The following is a 16,042-nucleotide window of genomic DNA, read 5'->3' as shown; positions in this document are numbered from 1 at the left end:
TGAAATCATAGTGCTGTTCAGTCATTTTCCCCATAGTTATAGCATATTCTTTAAAAGACAGATTTTTAAAGGTGAATTGAACCCTTAAAGAATGAATGAATATACGGAAGCAATATTATGTTTCCGTTTACACAGTTAAAACTCACAAATCCTTCAGCAGACTTTTGGAACATGTCCCATGCTGCCTTTGCTCACCGGTATCAGTGTGTGATGAAACAGCTTGTTAGGGAAGTTGTAGGCAGAGATCCAGAAAGCTTGCATGCTTCATATTCATATAACAGACTATTTCATTCAACGTTTATATTGTATTCTGTTACTGATAATAACACTATGCACACTGTGAAAAATACATACCGTAATCATCATTTGAGATAATGAGGATTAAAAATGTGACAATATTTTTTACATCTACAAGTTTAGAATGATCTAGGGAAGAAATAATATCCAGCTCTGAATTACAAAGGTGGTGCAAGGATACATGAAGGGGCAGATTTATGCCATTTTGAGAAACATTTCTTGATTTTTTTTTACTTTTGTGAAGTTTTTATTTCTCACGCCAATTTTTCCTAGACATGACGACATGCAAAGCCGAGCATGACAAACATGACAGAATGAATAAATAGCATAATAAAATATTGATCTGTGGGAGACATGCTTTTTTAAGTGCCAGTTAAACTTTGATTAAACTGCCTCCAAGAATGTCTCAACAAATGTACAGTCTATGTAGTTATCTACAATCAGAAAATGCAATGTGACATTAAGGGGCAGTTAAAAATACCTCGAAATTCGACCATCGAATTGAAATACTTCGACTTCGAATATCGAAGTCGAAGTTTTTTTTCATTGAATTTGGGTATTCTGCGGTTGAAGTAAAATCGTTCGAACCAAACGATTCAAAGGATTTCAGCGATCGTTCGAATTATTTTACTTCGACTTCCAAAAACTTAGAAAAATTCTCTAGATGGCTAACATAGCACTTCAGCAGGTTTTATTTGGCGAAGTATTGAAATAGAAGTTTTTTTAAAGAGACAGTACTTTGATTATCGAATGGTCGAATATTTGAACGATTTTACTTCTAATCGCATTCGAAGTCGAAGTCTTAGTATCCTATTCGATGTTTGAAGTATCCAAAAAATTACAAAAAATTACTTTGAATTTCGGATTTTTTTACTTAGAAAATTCCCTCTAATTCACTTTGACACTTGATTAATCTGCCCCTAATAATAGAACAGGCCAGTGAATGATAAAGGCAACTTACACGCAACCTGTATGCAATGAAATATGGTCAAATTTGTTAACACTCCAGAAGAGAGTGCTTAAAGGGATACTGTCATGGGAAAAAAAAAATTCAAAATTAATCAGTTAATAATGCTGCTCCAGCAGAATTCTGCACTGAAATCCATTTTTTCAAAAGAGCAAACAGATTTTTTTATATTCAATTTTGAAATCTGACATGGGGCTAGACATCAATCCCAGCTTGATCCCAGCTGCCCCAAGTCATGTGACTTGTGCTCTGATAAACTTCAATCACTCTTTACTGCTGTACTGCAAGTTAGAGTGATATCACCCCCTCCCTTTTTTCTCCCAGCAGCCAAACAAAGAACAATGGGAAGGTAACCAGATAGCAGCTCCCTAACACAAGATAACAGCTGCCTGGTAGATTTAAGAACAACACTCAATAGTAAAAACCCATGTCCCACTAAGACCAGGGTCGGACTGGGGGGACCGGGGCCCACCGGGACTGTTGCCGAGGGCCCCCCTCCGGCCACCCGTCCCCCCACTGTGATGCACCGGCTCAGCAAGGAAGCCGCTCGGTGCGCATGCGCAACAGCGCCACTTGGCGCGCATGCGCAGGCGGCGCTGCTCAGCGCCGATAATTTGTATTTATTTTTTTTAAATATAAATATTTAGAGAGGGGTTCTGGCCCGGCGGGGGCCCATGAGGGTCGGGGCCCACCGGGTATTTTCCCGGTGTCCCGCCGGGCCAGTCCGACACTGACTAAGACACATTCAGTTACATTGAGAAGGAAAAACAGCAGCCTGCCAGAAAGCATTTCTCTCCTAAAGTGCAGGCACAAGTCACATGACTGGGGACAGCTGGGAAATTGACAAAATGTCTAGCCCCATGTCAGATTTCAAAATTGAATATAAAAAAAATCTGTTTGCTCTTTTGAGAAATGCATTTCAGGGCAGAATTCTGCTGGAGTAGAACTATTAACTGATACGTTTTGGAAAAAACATGTTTTCCGATGACAGGATCCCTTTAAAATCTTAATTAGATATTTCATTATTCTTCATAGGGAAAGACAGAGATTTGTTGTACTAGAATAAGCAAGAAGAAAACATTTCAGAGGTTTGGTCTGTCCTGGATACAATAAAAACCTGCTCTAATATAGCAGAGTTCTATTCACATCTATCTGCAAGTTTCATCACAAATAGACCAGTATTTGTGCATAAATAGCAAAAATTGGCATAGGTTCCATGAGTCAACACTCTAAATACATATTGCTAAATATGAGTTCTACTTGTTGACAGAAGTGCTTAAAAGCCACTGTTAAACCTTAGCAGGATTTCAGATAAAGCGACACCTGTACCCTGAAGCTGATACACTTTAGTGTCAGCTACTAAATATTTCTGTTTTAGGAGTGCTTTAATTGGACATACCTTGTGATATGTCTGGGACATATACCGGTATATAGTTTACAGATCACCAACTGTATCACTGTGAAATAATACGTTTTAGTATGTTATAGAATGACCAATTCTAAGCACGTTTCAATTAGTCATTATTATCTATTTTTTTTAGTTTTTTAAATTATTTCTTCTTCTGACTCTTGCCAGCTTTCAGATGGGAGTCACTGACCCCATCTAAAAAAAAATGCTCTGTAAGGCCATTATTTTTTTTATTATTATTGCTACTTTTTATTACTCATCCCTCTCCAGTTCATGTCCAGTCTCTTTTTCAAATGAATGCATGTTGCTAACATAATTTGGATCCTAGCAATGAAACAGCAAACTGGAGAACCGCTGAATAAAATGCTTAATAATTCAAAAACAACAAATAATAAAAAATTTAATCCGGTTGCAGAATATCACCCTACATCACACTAAAATGTAATTTAAAGGTGAACAGTCCCTTAAATCAACTACAGTAAAAAAAAATATGAAAAGAATGACATATATATATATATATATATATATAGTCTTAACCATACAATGGCCACATGAGGAAGCTTAAGCATCAGTACTGTATACTATTATTAATAGAACCACACACTCTCCTAAGCAGCTCTTGGTGAATTCTGCACATTTGCGTATGATTGTTTTGTGTATGACAGTCAGAATGTGATCAAAATCTTGTTAGAAGCAGTATTATAAGAAATAATTTCCTTTCTCTGTGTATCAGCACTTGTTTCTACCATTTAACAGTTACAATGTGTACTGGCCATTAATGTAATGTTGTAAATGTAACATTTTTATCGTCAAAATGTCTTTAATGCATTGTAACTTGCAGGATTCTTTGGTACATGGGCAAGATGGTCCATTGAATATATGGTTTTTATCAATGGAACAAAGAACAATGCTTATGTTAAAATGCTTGTTTTTAGCAAAAACCTTTGATTAATGTAGAGTATATGAAGGGTTCAGACATATGTGAAATATTCGATCAACAAATTAAAAAAAATGTTTGTGATATCTTATATAAAATGCCTTCACTATCCTCATACTTTTTCTTGTACTGTCCTTAGCACCAACATCAGAATTCAGATAGATGCCAATAGTAAGTAATGTACATTTAAGGTTATTGTACAGTGTGTAATACTGAGAAACTTAACTGTTATTTTTTCTGCTCTTATTGAATGCTCAATTACCTCATAGTGAGTTTCCTATCATACATCACTGCCAGGCTCTGTAATTGGAATTATTACAGAAAGGGAGTGCCCCAAGGTTAAGGAAATAATCAGTGATGCTCATTACTTGATACTTATCATTTCCATTCATTACATTAACACCAATGTGGAACAAATTGTTTTAGTAATAAGTACTTGTTAAAGAAAAGTTTAAAAGTAAGTAAGCTTTATCAGAAAGGTCTATATAAATACACTGGTAAACCCTCAAATTAATGAATCCTCTGTCAAAAAAACACTGCATTTCTTTCCTTCTATTGTGTACACATGGACTTGTATGTATCAGACTTCAGAGCATGCTCAGTTTGCTCCATTTTCCCTCCTCCCCTACCTGCTGTAATCTGAGCCCAGAGCAATGAGTGAGCAGGGAGAGACTCAGGCAGGAAGTGATCTCACACCAAGCTAATATGTCAGCTGCTATCCTAGAGCTGTTTGCTCAGGTATGGAAAAGCATTCTGCAGAATAAATATAGCATTCTAGCTTGCACTTTTGTGGTTAATCTGTTGGCAATAAACTGCCTTTGTAGCTTTCCTTCTCCTTTAATGAGCCAGGGGAAAGAGGCACATTCACGTAAAGATTGTTATTGAATTCATAAAATTATATAAGATATCTGGGTATGTGTAACACTGTTATTGCCCCCCCCCCCTAAAATGTAATATAAGGATCCCTCACGTTATTAGGCATGCCTGCAGCATATACTTCAACTACCATTTGGTAATGAGAATTTAATGGCATCAAGCATTTTATTTTGCTTGTTTAACTGGAGTGTTTTATCATGCCTTATAGTTTTGCTAGCCATTTTAGCTCATATTCTTACTACTTTATTATTTTAACCTTAATCAAGGCTACTTAGAAAAAAATTAAAAAGACACACTAATGTCTTAGGGGCAGATTTATCAAAGGTCGAAGTGAATTTTTTGTGTACTTCGACTAGGGAATAGTCCAAATTCGATTTGAATTTGAAAAAAACCCTGAAAATTAGAATATCGAAATTTATCATTTACTGTCTCTTTAAAAATTCTATAACCTGCCGAATTGCTATTTTAGCCTGTGGGGGACCTCCTAGAACCTATTTGGAATCAATTGGTGGACTTTGAAAAATCTAAGTTTTTTTGGGAAAAACTTCAATTAAAATTCGATCGAATGCGCTATTACTTTGATTCACCCTATTTGATCGAAAACGGATCTAATCGGGCAAAAAAAACTTTGACTTAATTTCGTTTGGTCTTTTTGAATTTTGAAGTGTTTCAAATTTGAAATTCGACCCTTGATAAATATACCCCTTAGTGATGTTTACAACTATATATCATGTTCGTGTAAAACATCTTATAAAATTCATAGCAAATCATCTTCAAACTACAATCATATCTTCAGGATAGCAGCTGAATTGAGCCATTCTATGGGAAGCCTTTTATGCTACCTGAAAAGTTATGAAAGATACCTGTAATTACAATTTTATTGCAGCTAATCTCTGATAAAACCACTTACTTCTGTTTACATTAGTTACAATGTGCATTCTTCTAGTTTGTAAGATGTGATTTGTTTGGAACACTTTTGATTGTTTGCTGTAATCTGTTTTAGACATCAGCTACAATAACATGATTTGGAAACTGAGCATTTTATTGGCCTTGGGATGGATTTTTGTAGGTATGTATATTTTAAATGTAATTTCAAATGAGTAACTTGGCATTGAGTTTTTTATGGCCATGTTCATTTCCAGGCTAATGTAAAAGAAAGTTCAACAATAGTTTATATGAAATTGTTTCCACTATTATTTTATATTTTATGTGATAACACATGTATTGATATCATATAGTGGGCAGATTGTTGTTTGTTAATTTAAGGCCTAGGTGAGACCTTAACTGGTTTAAAAAAATTTATGAGTGCACACAAGCACACACATGAGAACTCACCGTTAACTGAGTTAAAATCCTATGGATAAATTAACCATATGGAAGAGTTGTATTTCCTACATGTTGATAACTATATTGTACAGAACATGCTTTCACATAGTGATGTACAGGTTAAACATTAGCCATTAGATATGGATTTTGATCTATATGAGTGATAATCTACAGTCTTCTTGCTTATACTAAACTGTAATACCCAGAACCCAATGTGAGCTAAGAAGGTAATGGCCTACAGTGGTTGTGGGAACGAGTCATGATCTACTGTGATTTACACTGAAAATGTATTTTGTTACATGCTATATATATTGATATATGAACATGTGTATTTATAGATGCGAATATTAATTGGGAGGTACAGCGTTATGATGGATGGTACAATAATCTGGCACATCACAGTACCGGTTCACCAGGTGAGTAAAGATGCCAAAACTTCTTTTTATTAACAAATGTGATTGCTATTGTATATAATTTCCTTTGGAGTTCATAAGAGAGCAGTTCACAAAAATATACTTGCCTTTTAAATCAGTATCTAACAGACAATTTGCCAAAATCTATTCCAGAATCTATATGGGAGGAATTACTAGACACCATTAGACTTGCTGCAAGGTATATATAAATTTCAAATCCAACATCACATGCCAAAAATAAATAAAAGCTCCAAAACCATACGGTGATGTTGTTTACTCTTCAAACAGTCTAATACCACAAGCAAAAAGCAATGCTTCAGTACCGTACAGTAAATTTTTATTTACATTCTGCATAGGGCATATGGTGCAGGTGCTTACATTAATACTTGCTGTACAGAGGCATGGGTGCAGTATATGACAATAGGAATCATAGGAAACTTGATACCGCACTCGTAGAGCTTAGGCAAACATAAGGTGATTTATTAAACCATCTTTAGTTGCTTCAATAAATCATCTTATGTTTGCCAAAGTCCTGCCAGTTTTATTTTCTGATATTCTTACTGTAAAATGTTCTATGCCTTAAAGATTTGTTGTTACTTGAAATGATAATAGATAAGGGATGTAAGCGATGCCAACTTCTGGGAGAAAACAACTATACTGAGCTATTTTGATTTTCAAAGCACAAAAATGTATGGATGGTTTAAAGGGGGTTGTCCACCATTGAGTTGACTTTTACTATGATGTAGAGAGTGATATTGTGAGATAATTTGCAATTGGTTTTAAGTTCTTATTATTTGTGATTTTTGATTTATTTAGATTTTTATTCAGCTGCTCTCCAGTTTGCAGTTTCAGCAGTCTGGTTGCTAGGGTCCAAATTACCCTAGCATTGATGCATTGATTTGAATAAGAGACTGGAATATGAATAGGAGAGGGCCTGAAAAGAAAGATAAGAAATAAACAATAGCAATAACAATATATTTTTAGCCTTACAGAGCTTTTGTTTTTAGATGGGGTCAGTGACCCCCCCCCATTTAAAAGTTGGAATGAGTCAGATGAAGAAGGAAAATAATTTTAAAAAACTATGAAAAAATAATGAAGGCCAATTGAGAAGTTGGCCATTTTATAACATACTAAAAGTTAACTTAAAATTAAACCACCCCTTTAATGTAATGGACCGAACCACTATTATTTGCTACTGGTTTATTACTAGTTACTAAAAACGGAATGGTACAATTATAATGCTCCATACAAATATACTGTACATAAGAATCCAACGGTGTGGTGAATAAACTGAATAAAAAGTATGTTAGCAATTCACTGCAGATTCCTTGTAATTACACAGTTAAGTTGTAAAGAAACATTTAGAAAACAATGTTGTTAAAATACGTAATAAATGATTCACTGCATTCCTCATCTTTACACTGTCAACACTGCATTTTTGTCATAAAGCCTAAAAATAAGGAAACAAGACGAAGGGTCAAAAAGGGTGAAAACACACAGTACTGATCTGATTGCTACATTCATGGGTGGTGAATAAATAAGGGAAACATCAGGAGGCAGATTTATCAAGGGTCGAATTTCGAAGTTGAAAATACTTAGAAATTCGAATTGAATTACTTTGACTTCGGATATCGAAGTCGAAGTTTTTTCTTCATTGAATTTGCCCATTTTAGATCGAAGTAAAATTGTTCGTTCGAACGATTAAATCCTTCGAATTGAACGATTCAAAGGATTTCAGTGATCGATTGAACGATTTTACTTCGACTTCAAAAAACGTAGAAAAATGCTCTAGAAGGTCCCCATAGGCTAACTTAGCAATTCGGCAGGTTTAAGTTGGTGAAGTATTGAAGTCAAAGTTTTTTTAAAGAGACAGTACTTCAATTATCGATTGGTGGAATAGTCGAACGATTTTACTTTGAATTGAAGCCGAAGTCGTAGTAGCCTATTCGATGGTCGAAGTATCCAAACAATTACTTTGAATTTCGAAATTTCCCTCAAATCTACTTCGACCCTTGATAAATCTGCCCCTAGATGTCTTAACAAAAAATATGTTGATAAAATATCATGTTGCCTTTTAAAACAGCCTGCATTCTACGTTAAAATAACTGAGGTGAAAACTTGATTAAAGGAACATGTTGCTACATTTTTTAGTAAAATAGATTCAAGTTCCTTGGAGATATTGAGGTGTGAAAAGCTCGGTGTTCAAAAATGACTACAATGTCTCTATTTTATATAAAAAGGTTATAAGATTGGATTGGCTACTAGAGGTTTTGAATTTCATCCTTGCACAAACAATCCCTGTTCTGTTTAAAGGGAGGGCATTATTTAGTAGCTTAAGGCACAAAATATTTAAATGTCCTTAATATATTGATAATGGGTTGAATGCAGAGGACCTATTGTACTTGTCACTATGAACTGTAGTTATGCAACCTGTGATGCTAAGGGTTCCTACCCTTGTTTTTATCAAATACATGAAATATTTTCAGTGTATTGTAGACAGTGAAAATGTGTTCCCCTTGCTGTGATATTAATAGGAAGCATATGTTCTTGTTTATTTATCAGGTTCTAAACTGTTACGATATATCCCTGCATTTTATACTGATGGAGTATATCAAGTACCAAAGGAACCAGAGTATCCAAACCCACGTAGCATTAGTAATGCGGTGACAAAAGGAAAATCAGCTCTTCCATCTTCTAGGAACTTAACAGTTTTGGCCATATCTTTTGGTAAGATGATATATATTGCACTAGATACAGATGAAAGTAAGTTGACAAGAAGTCATATATTTTATTTATATATATATATCTTATATATATCTTAAGGGTTTACTATAACAGCAATATACCAGTCTACATTTGGTATTGTATGTAATGGCTCCCTGTAATTTCGAAATTCTGAAAATTGTAAGCAATTGTCTGAACAAAGACACACACAGTCGTTAGAGGGTGTCCATCCCATGCTATACTGAGCTCCTATGTTGGTAATAATATATGCAGTGCAGCAGTAAAGAGTGACTGACATGTATCAGAGCACTAGTCAAATGGCTGTGGCAATCTCGGAAACATGTCCATTATGAAATTAGGAAATTTAAAATGTCATCATTGAATATAAAAAATCTGATTGTTGTTTTGAAAAATGGATTTTAATGAAAAATTCTGCTGGAGAACTATTATCTAATGCATTTTTGTAAAAAAAAAAAAAAAAACATTTTCCCATGTCAGAATCCCATCATGCTGTTGACATTTGTTTTCAGGCTACCACATGCTTTCAGAAGTAGTGTTTACAGGGAAGCCAGCCTGCCCAGCTGAATTCATAAACATTCAGATTCCTGGTGGTGATGAGGTTTTTGATGGCAAGAATACAAGCAAAGTGGTAATACCTTTCCAAAGAAGTAAATGGTATCCAGACACAGGAAGAAGCCCCAATAATCCACGGGAACATGTAGGCACAACATTATTCTTATTTAACCTACTACATACAAATGATTTCTTTTTGTTGGTTTAAGAAAATTGTGTCCTACTAGTACATTTATTCAACACTGAATTCTAAGAAAATATTATAAGAATTTACTAGATCTATTCAAGCTGGGGCAGTGGGACTAATATGTTTGTATACAAATTCTATTTTTCAGTGCAGAAAACCCACATTTTCAATTTCTTTACAGGTGAACTCTGTAACAGCGTGGATTGATGGCAGTGCCATATACGGTTCTTCTCACTCTTGGTGTGATGCTTTAAGAGACTTCTCTGGGGGAAAACTGGCATCAGGGCCTGATGCAAAGTTTCCTAGATATGCAAAAAGTGATTTACCAATGATAAAAGTACCAAATCCTTCCACTGGTGAAACAGGCAATAATGGGTTATATGGTGAGTTTTGGGATTCATGTTTATGTGTGATTGTATAGACATCCTGCATGAACATTTATTTGTTTTGATCTATATCAAAATATCATTATCTTATCTTACGATCTTATCTTTATCTTACCAAATCGTTAGCAGGTGGACAGAACACTACAAATCATGTGAATAGAAATTACAGCAACAAACAAATACAGAAGTAAATGTTTAAAATGTAAATCTATGAACCATTTAAGATAGCAGTCTTTATCGAAATATATTAATGTAGGTTGTATTTATCTTGAAAATGCAATAGATTCGACTGCATACCATTTTCTTAAAAAATTAACAACCCCATCATTTTTCAATGTATATTCTCTCATTAATATGAAAAGGGAAACAAATATCCAAAATAAAATGGTTTTTTTTTTTGTCTGGTGGGCAACATTATTTTATACAATATACCATAACACTCTTCAGTTGAAAGTATTAACAAGTATATATTATAGTAATTTCTAAGAAGTGCAATCTATCCAGTTGTTTTTTTATTTACTAAGAATGTGTTGACTCAACACTATAGCTCATTTTTTCATTTAAATGCACACTTTCAACAATATTTGTTCATATTTCTTACTCCTTATAACAAGAACAATATCACACTGATGGCATATAAGATAAACTGTAATTATTTTATGTGACACTTTTTAATTATAGTACTTACATACATTCTATCAGGCTGCTACTTCTTATAATCAGTAACAAATAATGTGAATATGCTTGTAAGATAATTCATTGCTTCATTGTGCATTTCAGTGAGATAGTCTTCAAGAGTCACAACATTCTTATTAGGGATGTCGCGGACTGTTCGCCCGCGAACTAGTTCACGCGAACATCGGGTGTTCGCGTCCGCCGAATGTTCGCGAACGTCGCGCGACGTTCGCCAATTTGGGTTCGCCTTAGCTGCCGCTTATTTTTGACCTCTCACCCCAGACCAGCAGATACATGGCAGCCAATCAGGAAGCTCTCCCTCCTGGACCACCCCCACACCCCCTGGACCACTCCCCTTCCATATATAAACTGAAGCCCTGCAGCGTTTTTTCATTCTGCCTGTGTGTGCTTGGAAGAGCTAGTGTAGGGAGAGAGCTGTAAGTGATTTGAGGGACAGTTGATAGTAACTTTGCTGGCTAGTAATCTACTTGATACTGCTCTGTATTGTAGGGACAGAACTCTGCAGGGATTTGAGGGACATTTTAGGTTAGGTAGATTTGCTGGCTAGTAATCTACCTTCTACTGCAGTGCTCTGTATGTAGCTGCTGTGGGCACTGCTGCTGATCTCTCATCTGCTGACTGCTGCCTGTAACCCAATAGTCCTTGTAAGGACTGCTTTTATTTGCTTTTTTGTTTTTTTACTTTGCTACTATAAGAGCCCAGTGCTATTAGTCTAGCTGTGTTGGGGAGTGGGATTGGTGTGCTGCTCCTAGTAGTTCAGCACCAACCAGAGTAATTTGTTTTTTAATATATATATATATTTTTTTATTTTACTTATCTCACTGTTCTTTAACGTGTCCAGTGCTGTTTGCTGTTCTTCATAGTAGTGCACCAATAGTAGTGCACTTGCAGGCATTATTTGCCCAGTGTGTTCTTCAAACAACTGCCACCTAGCTGTGTGAGCTTGTTCACATTCTGTCTAAATATCAATAATAATACCGTCTCCAGAAACACCACCTGAGTGACGTTTTTCAAGCAGCAATAATATATTCCGTATCCACTGCTGTAGTGTATACGTTGACCTTGCAGGCATTGTTTCAATTTGTTTGCCCAGTGTGTTCTTCATTTTCAAACAACGGCCACCTAGCTGTGTGAGCTTGTTCAAATTCTGTCTAAATATCAATAATAATACCGTCTCCAGAAACACCACCTGAGTGACGTTTTTCAAGCAGCAATAATATATTCCGTATCCACTGCTGTAGTGTATACGTTGACCTTGCAGGCATTGTTTCAATTTGTTTGCCCAGTGTGTTCTTCATTTTCAAACAACGGCCACCTAGCTGTGTGAGCTTTTTCACATTCCGTGTCCAGAAACATCACCTGAGTGACGTAGTGTGATTTCTGCCCTTTACAGCACAAAACGCAGCGCTGTGTCAACAATGTATTTTTCAGAAACATTTTTGCCCTTGATCCCCCTCTGGCATGCCACTGTCCAGGTCGTTGCACCCTTTAAACAACTTTAAAATCATTTTTCTGGCCAGAAATGTCTTTTCTAGCTTTTAAAATTCGCCTTCCCATTGAAGTCTATGGGGTTCGCGACGTTCGCGAACCGTTCGCATTTTTTTCCGGAAGTTCGCGAACATGTTCGCGAACATTTTTTTCCGACGTTCGCTACATCCCTAATTCTTATTAAAAAAGCTTGTAGGCAATGGAAAGACAGCTTGTACATTATACTACATCAAGTTTTTTTTTCTGTTTCGTTTTGCTATATGAGTCACTTAAAATTATTTGTTGAACATGGTTATGCAATCCATATACATTATCAGAATCCTTTTACTGCCATTTGTCAAATTAACTTTCTTTTTTTTTTCTCTTTTTTTAAGCTTTTGGCAATGCTATGGCCAATGAAAGTCCATTTCTTCAAGCTCTTGGCATACTTTGGTTCAGATACCACAATTACAAGGCAAAAGAGTTTGCTCAAAAAAATACAGAGTGGTCAGATGAAGTGTTGTTTCAACATGCCAGGAAATGGGTGATCGCTGTTTACCAGGTAACACACTGATCTTTTACAAAAAAGGCTAGAATGCAGGCGTAAATAGTGAAGTTTCCAAACAACTACATGCTTCGATGCAAACTGAATTTACATAGAAGGTTCAGTTCACATGAATACAGAAGAGAAATGCATTACATCACCAAAAAGCTTTATACTTTATAACAATGATATTAATACGCTGTCAAGCAGTGCTCAGTTAAGACTAAATGGGGCACTGTTCTCATTCCACAATGCACTTCTATCTTATTAGACAGGATACAGCTGGAATATAAAGTATAAAATAGCTCACCAGTAGCACCAGAAGTGAGGGCCTTATGCCCTATCTATAACTATAGTTTTGGGAAGTAATCCAACCAACAAAAGATAATAGCAGGCACAAGAGATACCACAGATAGTGTTTTATTTCAAACAAACATTGCCTTATGTGTTTCCTGTATGCAGCATTTAGTTATAGGCTAAATGAAATGACAAAGCACAAGATATAAAACCCATTAATTAACCAAATGGGTAAATGGGGAGGGAAAATAAAAGCACGGTAGATGCTAAAAAGGCAAATTCCAAAAAAACACAATTATTCATAGTAAAAAGTTAGAATTTTATCCTATTGGTTGTCTAGTTTTTAAGTAACATGGAAGAGCTATCCCCTCTGCACCCCAGCATGAGTCTCTGTATTCCTGTTACAAATAAAGAATCAACTTTTTTATCAGAAAAAGTGTTTTGATATATTGATTTAGTTTTGGTAAGATATATCCAGAATGTGTTCTTGGATAAATTCTTTCAACATTCCGTAGTCTGGCCTACATATTGTTTACCCCACTTGGTACAAATTATAACTAAATCACATTCTTTGTATTATGTAGAGGGCTGCTCCTGCCATGAGGCAAGGGGAGAACCTTACCTCAGATGGCAGAAGCGGGCGGTTACAAGGGCTGGCAAAAAGCTGCCTCTTGTAACTTAAATCCAGAATTTCTGGGGGTTAAACCCGGAAATTTCAGCTCCACTATTGCACAAAGTGCTATTGCACTCAAGGCACTAGCGATGCTGCCCCCTTTGACTCTCTCCGACGTTGCTTTTTAAGCAAGGCGCGGGAGGGCAGCATCTGGGCTGGGGCCTCAGGGAGCAGCCCCAAAATCGCCCCTGGTTATGTATTGTCTAATGAAATAACTCTTTTTTTGGTCATTGTTGATATAAAGGTTTTCTCTACCAACTCTTGTTCAGGTTAAACATACGTACCTGCCATTGTTTGTAAGCAAGGAAGAAGTGGTAGGCCAGAACAGATCATGCTGGATGCAAAGATATTGCTTAACATTTTACATGTTATTAATCTACAGCCATTATTCAGAACTTTATCCAGAGAAACATGAGTCTGAAGTATAGACAAGTTCTTTTTTTAATACCCATTATCAATGGAAATTGAGTACTGTGGGTGAGGATTTATAAAGGTGCCTCAGATTAAGATACCACAGACAGATGGGGAACCAATTTGATTTTTTATTATACTTATTTAATAAATCACTCCTCGAATACAGAATCTCAAAGTTGAACCTCCTCCAAAGAGACTTTTTTCTGAGCGCATTGTGAGCAGAATCAGACCAGTCAATGTTAAGATTTTCAATTGTGGACAATGTTCAGTCATTAAATGTGACCCTGTCCAAAAGATTCTCATGGCACACCATTTCTGGGCCCCTTGCATATGACTGGCCCTTGGCGAGTACCTCTCAGGTAATCCAGCAGAAATAATGCCAGACAAATACTTTTCCGTCTACTATATAGTTATATATAAATACTCAACATGCAACCACCACTGTACACCATCTGCAGACTTTAATCAACAACCTCCCTAATTCACTTGCTGTGTTTGTACTGATATAGGACTATGACATAAGAATGGGCACTGTAAAACAATCCACATTCCTTTCTAATGAAAGTTTTTTATCTTTGTAGAATATTGTTTTTTATGAATGGTTGCCTACATTTCTGTCAAGGAACGTGACCGCATATTCAGGTAATTGATATTCAAAAGAGCTTCTTTGCTAAACATATTTACTGTTATAATGCAATTATTTAGTTTCCTTTTGATCTGTCTCTCCATATGCAATAAAAGGCACAAAGTTTACCCAGGTGCACTAATGCAATAAGATGTTTGCTTTTAAAGAGGGGACCAGTAAATGCTACCTGCTGAATGGTTGCTATGCGTGATTAGAACTATAACAATTTTCATGGAATACTTCATAAGATAAAGTTTACCCACTTGGATTAAATCTTAGCCAGGGTAGGTGCTGATACGATTTAAACTATAGACTGCTTTGACCCTCTCTCGGGTTTAATAGTTCCCAAGAAGTAAAAAAAAAATCAGCGAAACTGTAGCTAATAAACTGCAAAGTTTATAATCGTGATAAGAAGTAGTGTGGTGGTATTATTGCGGTGTATAAAAATGCATTTTTCATTTGTTTCAGGTTACCAGCAGCATGCGGATCCAAGTATCTCCCCAGTATTTATGGTTTTATTATCACAAATAATAAATACCATGATGCCTTCAGGTTTTTACATGAGGTAATTCCATTAATTATTTTCAAAATCTAAATTAAAGGGAAAATATACCCCACCCCATGTTTATAAATGAATGGTAAAGCACATTACCCATAGTCAAACTTTAAACTAGAATGGTTCTTGCTTTAATATATTCTATTGTCAAATGATTCCAAAGAATTACCCGTTTCCGGCCAGTATAATGAGTTGGAATAATTCTTAAAATTCTCCTTTGTTAAATGAATCCAACTTTTGTTGTATGCAGAAATAAAGACTGTGTTTTTCAAAATGTGTCTGGATCTAATGAAAGTGTGTGGCCCGCTCTCCGACTGTGTAATAACTACTGGAACAGAGAGGTTGGTATTTAAGATAACAAAGAGTGATTTCAGTTTTAAACAGTGATACAATCGATGATTTACTGAGAGGTTCAACTGTCTAAAAATAATAAAAATTACTTCATACTTCACAATGATGATCATGACATGTATATAGAATGTTTCATTGCAGTTGAGCGGTAATGCATTCTCCAGTTTATGTCAATACAGTATCTTCTTAGTATTTCTGGATGTATCATTCATTTATGATTGGCCTTTCTGGAAGAGTATTTGGTTTATACAGTATTAGCCTATCATATAACATCTCTTATAATATTATTTTTGATTAACTTATAAAAAAATAACAATATGGGTAG

The 16,042-nt window shown here is 35.6% G+C and overlaps 1 protein-coding gene across 1 annotated transcript in view; it reads left to right on the top strand.

Moving 5' to 3' along the window:
* duox2.L (dual oxidase 2 L homeolog) overlaps positions 1 to 16,042 on the top strand; it is a 44,193-nt gene that overhangs the window by 658 nt on the left and 27,493 nt on the right. The window contains exons 2-11 of the mRNA XM_041586725.1: positions 3,749 to 3,780; positions 5,489 to 5,554; positions 6,150 to 6,227; positions 8,787 to 8,951; positions 9,479 to 9,666; positions 9,890 to 10,091; positions 12,653 to 12,819; positions 14,767 to 14,827; positions 15,279 to 15,375; positions 15,617 to 15,707. Coding sequence (XP_041442659.1) covers positions 5,506 to 5,554; positions 6,150 to 6,227; positions 8,787 to 8,951; positions 9,479 to 9,666; positions 9,890 to 10,091; positions 12,653 to 12,819; positions 14,767 to 14,827; positions 15,279 to 15,375; positions 15,617 to 15,707 — 1,098 coding nt within the window. The 5' untranslated portion in view covers positions 3,749 to 3,780; positions 5,489 to 5,505. The remainder of the gene's footprint in view (positions 1 to 3,748; positions 3,781 to 5,488; positions 5,555 to 6,149; positions 6,228 to 8,786; positions 8,952 to 9,478; positions 9,667 to 9,889; positions 10,092 to 12,652; positions 12,820 to 14,766; positions 14,828 to 15,278; positions 15,376 to 15,616; positions 15,708 to 16,042) is intronic.

The sequence above is a fragment of the Xenopus laevis genome, chromosome 3L (assembly GCF_017654675.1).
Source record: "Xenopus laevis strain J_2021 chromosome 3L, Xenopus_laevis_v10.1, whole genome shotgun sequence".
Taxonomy (NCBI): domain Eukaryota; kingdom Metazoa; phylum Chordata; class Amphibia; order Anura; family Pipidae; genus Xenopus; species Xenopus laevis.
This window is presented reverse-complemented; position numbering and strand designations above follow the sequence as displayed.